Source organism: Mizuhopecten yessoensis, unplaced genomic scaffold (genome assembly GCF_002113885.1).
Source record: "Mizuhopecten yessoensis strain PY_sf001 unplaced genomic scaffold, ASM211388v2 scaffold9683, whole genome shotgun sequence".
Lineage (NCBI taxonomy): Eukaryota > Metazoa > Mollusca > Bivalvia > Pectinida > Pectinidae > Mizuhopecten > Mizuhopecten yessoensis.
In genome coordinates this window covers 213007-222071 of record NW_018408170.1, presented here as the reverse complement: position 1 = coordinate 222071, position 9065 = coordinate 213007, and the positions used below count along the sequence as shown (strand labels likewise).

General features: G+C 37.9%; 1 protein-coding gene across 1 annotated transcript in view; it reads left to right on the top strand.

Moving 5' to 3' along the window:
- The window catches only part of LOC110458634 (cell division cycle protein 27 homolog), a 40794-nt gene extending 33846 nt beyond the window's left edge, over positions 1–6948 (top strand). The window contains exons 18-21 of the mRNA XM_021510421.1: positions 583–657; positions 1042–1135; positions 1584–1619; positions 3785–6948. Coding sequence (XP_021366096.1) covers positions 583–657; positions 1042–1135; positions 1584–1594 — 180 coding nt within the window. The 3' untranslated portion in view covers positions 1595–1619; positions 3785–6948. The remainder of the gene's footprint in view (positions 1–582; positions 658–1041; positions 1136–1583; positions 1620–3784) is intronic.
- The last annotated feature ends 2117 nt before the right edge of the window (positions 6949–9065 follow it).

Sequence of the window (9065 nt, the reverse complement as noted above, 5' to 3'; positions counted from 1 at the left end):
AAATTTATTATGGTTTATAATGGCAAATGATACTTTGAATATTACATGTTAATAACTTGATTGGAATTATAACCTTGAATTGACAGTTTGATACTTTGAAAATTTTGAGCCAGCCCTACCCCCAAGGGCTGTAGGGTGGGGCTCAAAGGAGTCAGTGTGCTAAAATTTCTTCATTTTCCTTGTTAAGAATCAGAGGTGCTAGTTTCAAATCCTTTTTAGTCTGAAATCTGTATGCTAGATATTGAGTAAGGTGGTTTTATTTTTTTTTGTCACTTTGAATAATATTTCTGTTCTGTTAAAAACAAAATCAACTCTCTGTATAAATATATCAGGTGACCGTTAAGGCCCATGGGCCTCTTGTTATTATAATACAATGTATAACTTGATGACTGTCAGTTTTTAGAACATAGACAAAAATGTTGTCAATCTTTTCCTTCATGAACTGAACAAGCAAACAAACCTATTTTTAGGTTCGCTATAAGGTTTTGAAGTTATGACAGTTGTTAGTGGTGACTACATCAACAGATGCTCTAACTACATGTTTACATACATGTTTACTAAAACACACAATTCTATCTACAGGATGCCCTACAGGAGTTAGAGGAGCTAAAGCAAATTGTTCCCAAAGAATCTCTCGTGTATTTCTTAATAGGCAAGGTAAGTGTACCCCAGGTTAATTAGGGTTCCTACGGTAGTGGAAGGATTCTAGTCAAGGTAAGTGTACCCCAGGTTAATTAGGGTTCCTACGGTAGTGGAAGGATTCTTGTCAAGGTTGGGGAAAATTAGTGAAAACCTTGGGGAATATTTTTGAAGGGAGGGGGGGTTTGGACAGAGAAAACCAGAAAATCAGGAGGAAAGCAAGGAAGTATCTGTGGAATTTTAAGATCTTAACTCAGGTTCAAGTCTAAAGAATTTTCTGTTATCAATGTATTAATTGCTAGGGAGGTTTATTTCATGGGTTAGAAATGCAAAGAGATGGTTATAGTGTGCCTAGTTTACATTACAGGACAGCACTGACTATGTGGTTGTGTTTATTTCCAGGTTCACAAGAAGTTAGGTAATTCTGATTTAGCACTAATGAATTTTTCCTGGGCCATGGACTTGGATCCAAAAGGAATCAATAACCACGAAACAGGTAAAGTTAACAGTTATTAAATATGTTATCGCTTTTCCATGAAGAAGTATTTGTAAAGTTATCAAAAAGATGGTTTCTGGGATTTCTATAAAGGTTTTGAGGGGGGAAAAACTTGAAAAAGTGACTGTTATTACATTGTAGTTTTTGAAATCTTCAAAAAGATGATTGGTAAGAGATAAAGCAAAATTTGGAATTTTTGTTAGCAATGAAAACCAACTAGCGCTAATTGGGAATGTCTGCTACTGGGTAGAAGTTGTTTTTTAGGTGTTTTTTTTAGTCTGCAGTAGACAGTTTTGATATTAAAACCAAGGTGAGAATGAATCCTGACAATGTATTTGTGGTTAGATTACAGAATTGTAAGTGTCTTTTGTACAAATAAGGAAATTGATTAAGCAGTTACAAGCTTGTCTCTTGCTGACATTTTCATGGAGTGTTTGTTCTGTTTCAGGGCCTGACTGAGGTCTACACATACTATTAGTTACAGGTAAGAATACAACACACCAAGCAGTAATAAAGCTGGTGTGAGACCAGTTAAATCTGTGATAGATCAAAACAGACCTGTGACTCCTGTTATATATCGTAACTGACCCGATATTCCTGTTAAAGATTATAACTGACCAGTGATTCCTGTTATAGATCATAACTGACCAGTGATTCCTGTTATATATCATAACTGACTCGATATTCCTGTTATAGATTATAACTGACCAGTGATTCCTGTTATAGATCATAACTGACCCGATATTCCTGTTATAGATCAAAACTGACCAGTGATTCCTGTTATAGATCATAACTGACCGGATATTCCTGTTATAGATTATAACTGACCAGTGATTCCTGTTATAGATCATAACTGACCCGAAATTCCTGTTAAAGATCAAAACTGACCAGTGATTCCTGTTATAGATTATAACTGACCCGATATTCCTGTTATAGATCAGAACAGTCCCGATATTCCTGTTATAAAAGAGAACAGACCAGTGATTCCTGTTATGGATCATAACAGACCTGTGATTCCTGTTATAGATCAGAACTGACCCGATATTCCTGTTATACATCAGAACAGTCCCGATATTCCTGTTATAAAAGAGAACAGACCAGTGATTCCTGTTATAGATCATAACAGACCTGTGATTCCTGTTATAGATCAGAACTGACCCGATATTCCTGTTATACATCAGAACAGTCCCGATATTCCTGTTATAAAAGAGAACAGACCAGTGATTCCTGTTATAGATCATAACAGACCTGTGATTCCTGTTATAGATCAGAACTGACCCGATATTCCTGTTATACATCAGAACAGTCCCGATATTCCTGTTATAAAAGAGAACTGACCAGTGATTCCTGTTATAGATCATAACAGACCTGTGATTCCTGTTATAGATCAGAACTGACCCAATATTCCTGTTATAGATCAGAACTGACCCAATATTCCTGTTATAGATGAGAACTGACCAGTGATTCCTGTTATAGATCATAACAGACCTGTGATTCCTTTTATAGATCATAATTGACCAGTAATTCCTGTTATAGATCATAACAGACCCGATATTCCTGTTATAGATCATAACAGACCTCTAATTCCTGTTATAGATCATAACAGATCCGATATTCCTGTTATAGATTAGAACTGACCAGTGATTCCTGTTATAGATCATAACAGACCTGTGAATCCTGTTATAGATCAGAACTGACCCGATATTCCTGTTATAGATGAGAACTGACCAGTGATTCCTGTTATAGATCATAACAGACCTGTAATTCCTGTTATAGATCATAACAGACCAGTGATTCCTGTTATATATCATAACAGACCTGTGATTCCTGTTATAGATCATAACTAACCTGTGATTCCTGTGATAGATCCGAACAGACCTGTGATTCCTGTTATAGATCATAACAGACCTGTGAATCCTGTTGTTATATATCGTAACTGACCCGATATTCCTGTTAAAGATCAGAACTGACCCGATATCCCTGTTATAGATCAGAACTTACCCGATATTCCTGTTATAGATCAAAACAGTCCCGATATTCCTGTTATAAAAGAGAACTGACCAGTGATTCCTGTTATAGATCAGAACTGACCAGTGATTCCTGTGATAGATCCTAACAGACCTGTGATTCCTGTTATAGATCATAACAGACCTGTGATTCCTGTTATAGATCAGAACTGACCAGTGATTCCTGTTATAGATCTGAGCTGACCTGTGATTCCTGTTATAGATCATAACTGACCTGATATTCCTGTTAAAAAATGATAACTGACCAGTGATTCCTGTTATAGATCAGAACTGACCAGTGATTGCTGTGATAGATCATAACAGACCTGTGATTCCTGTTATAGATCATAATGAACCAAGGATTCCTGTTATAGATCATAACAGACCTGTGATTCCTGTTATAGATCATAATGAACCGAGGATTCCTGTTATAGATCATAATGAACCAAGTATTCCTGTTATAGATCATAATGAACCAAGTATTCCTGTTATAGATCATAATGAACCATGGATTCCTGTTATAGATCATAATGAACCAGTGATTCCTGTTACAGATCATAATGAACCAAGTATTCCTGTTATAGATCAGAACTGACCAGTGATTCCTGTTACAAATCTTATTGACCCGTGATTTCTGTTACAGATCATCACTGACCAGCAGCCTAGGGACCGACCCAGTTTTTCCTATGAAAGAGACCCAGTATTCCTTGTTCTGGTACATTTGACCATGTGATGCGATATTACACAGGTCACCAGATCCCTTATTACAGATGTCGGTCTTGCTCACTCAACAGGGTCAGTACAAAGGAAGTTGGTCTAGGAACACTGACCAGACGTAGAATGACCAACACCACTAGCTGTTTGGACACAGCTGGTTTTCCAGGGAGACACTACAATACCATTGCCAAATGTTTTATTATTATATGTACTAAAAGATGGGTGTGAGGTTTTAGTGTGAAAATGAATGTCCTACATATTCTTAACTCAGTGTGTGATATGTGCAGGTGGTCATGTGATGGAAATCATGTGACACAGGGATAGGAAGTCATGTTATACAAGGATGTTGAGTCATGTGATGGAAGTCATGTGACACACGGATAGTGAGTCATGTGGTGGAAGTCATGTGACACGGGGATAGTGAGTCATGTGACACAGGGATAGTGAATCATGTGATAGAAGTCATGTGACATAGGGATAGTGAGTCATGTGATGGAAGTCATGTGATACAGGGATAGTGAGTCATGTGATGGAAGTCATGTGACACACGGGTAGTGAGTCATGTGATGGAAGTCATGTGACACACTGATAGTGATTCATGTGATGGAAGTCATGTGACACAGGGATAGTGAGTCATGTGATGGAAGTCATGTGATATACGGATAGTGAGTCATGTGTTGGAAGTCATGTGACACAGGGATAGTGAGTCATGTGATGGAAGTCATGTGACATACGGAGAGTGAGTCATGTGTTGGAAGTCATGTGACACAGGGATAGTGAGTCATGTGATGGAAGTCGTGCGACACACGGATAGTGAGTCATGTGTTGGAAGTCATGTGACAGGGATAGGAAGTCATGTGTCACAGGGATAGTGAGTCATGTGATGGAAGTCATGTGACACACGGATAGTGAGTCATGTGTCACAGGGATAGTGAGTCATGTGATGGAAGTCATGTGACACAGGGATAGTGAGTCATGTGATGGAAGTCATGTGACAGGGATAGGAAGTCGTGTCACATGGATAGTGAGTCATTTGATGGAAGTCATGTGTCAAAGGGATAGTGAGTCATGTGATGGAAGACATGTGACACAGGGATATTGAATCATGTGATGAAAGTCATGTGACACACGGATAGTGAGTCATGTGTTGGAAGTCATGTGACAGGGATAGGAAGTCATGTGTCACAGGGATATTGAATCATGTGATGAAAGTCATGTGACACACGGATAGTGAGTCATGTGTTGGAAGTCATGTGACAGGGTTAGGAAGTCATGTGTCACAGGGATAGTGAGTCATTTGATGGAAGTCATGTGTCAAAGGGATAGTGTGTCATGTGATGGAAGTCGTGCGACACACGGATAGTGAGTCATGGGTTGGAAGTCATGTGACAGGGTTAGGAAGTCATGTGTCACAGGGATAGTGAGTCATGTGATGGAAGTCATGTGACACAGGGATAGTAAGTCATGTGATGGAAGTCATGTGACACAGGGATAGTGAGTCATGTGATGGAAGTCATGTGACACAGGGACCGTGAGTCATGTGATATTAGTTGTGTGACATGTTGAGATATAATGAGTCGAGTGAAATGTTTTGCAGTGGATAAAAAATAATTTTGAAAAATATTTGAATTAACTCAACCTTATTTTGATTTTCACATTTACCTAGCTGGAGATATAAAAGAATTTTACTTCCACAAACACAGCATACTCAATCACATGTAGAACAAGTGATGTTTACACACCTGTAGTTTCATTCCAACTTTTCCTAACACTCGAAGACGAATTGTCCCACATTTCAGGTGCTTTCCAATTTTCGCTAGGGAATAGATGAATCTGTCTTTAGCTGTTGGAAAGACAGCTCACAGGAATAATTTTATGGGAGAAAAATAATAAAAAATATTGTCAAACATTTAACTTATGATGGTGTACCTGAATCATAGTGGGTTTAAAGGCCATTAAGTTTGTCCGAATAAATAATAACAATAATAATATACAAACATTTATATAGTGCCCTATATAATTTGTAAAATTACTCTAAAGTGCTTTACAACATATGGATAATAGTATTAGTTATAATTGTGATACAAAAACAAAGGCTTACAATCAATTTTATACATTAGGCAAATGACCTTGACCTTGTTCTCCCTCACAGGGATTATGTGTAAAAAAACTGCTTCTGAGGGTCTTTAAAGAGGAAAAGCTGGTTATTAGCTTGCTAGGATAGCACACTATCGGATTTTTGTCAAATGAATAACCTTGACGTACTTAATAGGTCACATGAATAAAAAAAATCAAATTTCAAACAAACGTCTTAAAGCTGTAGGACAATAATGGTATTTGTCTTGTAGTGTTAGCTCTTGCATTTGATCTCTACTGACAGGTGCAATATCTTTTAACCAAACTCTTAGGTCGCAGGTGAGTGTTACAGGCCCATTAGGTCTATTGTATACTGTATACACACATATTGTGTGTACATGTGTAGCTACAAATTGTACTCGCACGTGTAATTATATATATACATGTGTGTACGACAATATTAATGTTGTGATGATACCTCTGTGTGTAAGAAAGGTGTGTATGTTAAACCTATGTAAGGTGTGACATTTTACCATGTTTTACTGGGGGGAGGGAAGGGGGCACTGGACAAGATGCATATGCTCAAAACATGAGCCATGTAAGTCTGTTTCATGGGGTGGGCTTAATTCTAAATATAAATATATACTGGACTCGCACGTCTAGCTGTACGGATGTGTGTGTGTAGTTATACTGGACTCGGGTGTCTAGCTGTACGGATGTGTGTGTGTACTAATACTGAACTCGGGTGTCTAGCTGTACCGATGTGTGTGTGTACTTATACTGGACTCACGTGTTTAGCTGTACCTATGTGTGTGTGTACTTATACTGGACTCGGGTGTCTAGCTGTACCAATGTGTGTGTGTACTTATACTGGACTCGCATGTTTAGCTGTACCGATGTGTGTGTGTACTTATACCGATCACATGTAGATTCTGGAACATACATAATTATTTATTAGTGAGAGAGAGACTGATGTGAGATATGCTGAAGGAAATAAACAGATAGTTCTCCAGGTCTTCTAGTTTTGTTTTATTTTTTAGCTCACCTGGCCGAAGGAAAAATAGAAAGGCCTAGAATCATGAAATTAGGCTTGTAGTTTCCTGGAATGGACTACAACAAAGTATGCAAATAAAAGTGACCTTGACTTGTATTCAAGGTCGCAGTGGTCAAATTGGTCAATAACTTCAAACAATTTCTTCTGAAAAATGGAAATGTCAGCAATCATGATATTATACTGGTAGCTTTCTGGGAAAGAGCTCAAAATAGTTTGCAAGTGAAAGTAACCTTGACCTCTGTTCAAGGTCACAAATTGACAAAGGTTAATTTTGTTTAAAACTTTATGACTTCTAAAGAATGGAAAGGCCTAGAATTGTGATGCATCACAGTATCAGTTTGGTAGCTACTGGCAAATTAGTGCAAAAAAAATAGCGAATAAAGATGGGCTTGGCCTGGGCAAGGTCACAGGTGTCATAAATGTCAAAATCTTCAAACCACTTCTTTAGAAAAAACAAAAGACATAGAATCATGATTTAAGGCTGGTAGCTTCCCAGGATGGAGCCCAGCAAAGCTTTCAAAATAAAAAAGACCTTGATCTATATTGAAGGTTATGGAATCTATTATAATAATCTTCAAACAACTTCTGAAGAACAGAGGACCAAGTCATGATATTATGCTGGTAGCTTCCTTGAATGGAACCCAACAAAGTTTGTGAATAAAAATGACCTAGACATATTCAAGGTCACAGGGGTCAAATATGTCCAAAAACTTCAATCACAAATTGAAAACAATCTATGAATGGAACTTCTTCCCGCGCTCCGCGGAATAACAGAGGAACCAGGTTGATAATATGCTGATGTATTCATATGCCAACTGAAAAGTTCATTGAAAAATAACCTATAAAATGTCAAGTAGGTATATTGAGTCCAAGATAAGTAGAAATGTAAAGATATGGTCATAACCATTTAGATCCCAATAACTATATTTATGATTGCTGTGTATAAAGAGATGAATATAATTGACCCTGGGTCTTGCCACACCCCTAGGGACTTGGTTCTAGTCACAACTTGGAAACATTTGATTTCACCACCGTACAACCATATACTTATACAATTCCTCCATAGTATTTTTGCGATACAAGATTTGTATTAAATCTGACAAGACTACGTAGAAGTCTAACAACGAAGTAAAACAATAAACCCCCTAATCGGGTCTTTTATTGATGTTCTCTAGAACTTTCATATTATATAGCTACGTAGTGTCTTCGCAGTTACCCATATCTCGGTCAGAACAGCTGGGGCAGCTATTACCAAAGACTAGCATTTGTCAAAGAGACATATCGCGCCAATTATTGTTATTTCTTTATTTCCCCCAGTTTGAAACGTTACTAGAACATTAATAAAAGTATAAGGTTAATCAATCTTCCATTTGTAATTAGATGAACATGCGTACAAAAATACACATAAAAATATGTGACCAAAACTTTAGCACAATGTGACAAGGGCAATACATTCTCCTCAAATATACATTTAAGACTTCATCATTTTGTCGACAAAAATTGTACAAAGAAATACAAAGTTTTCATAATCTAATAGACATACCTCCAAGCATCCTCGATACTCCACTGGTTACATTCACCTACGCTCTCTGCACAACCTAAGTGAGCGTAACCCCTGGAGTATCGAGGTGACCTCCAAGCAGTATGTGGATTATATTGTAATAATAGTAAAAATAGTTTGAGGTTCTTATATGTACCTCTTTATCACAACCTAGTTCGTAGGTCATCTCAAAGCGGTTCACAAATTATTATCCTTTGTTATAGGGCCTTTGCAACCAGCCAATATCTCTCAACTCCCTGGAGAGCATATAGCCGGTGCTGCCATTTCGGCGCTCACAGCCATCATTCAACAATTCTAGCACTGTCCAACCACGTACTCATTTACAGCTGAGTAGACTGGAACAAGCGGAGTTAAGAGTAACTTGCTCAAGGATACAACACAGTGCCGTGACGTGTCTCGAACCCGCAACCTTTTGGTCATGAGCCTGGCGCCCTACCACCTGACTACCATGCCCCCATTGTAATCTGACAGAGAGTGCTAATAATAAGGCACCAAACATCTCTCCATATATGTTGT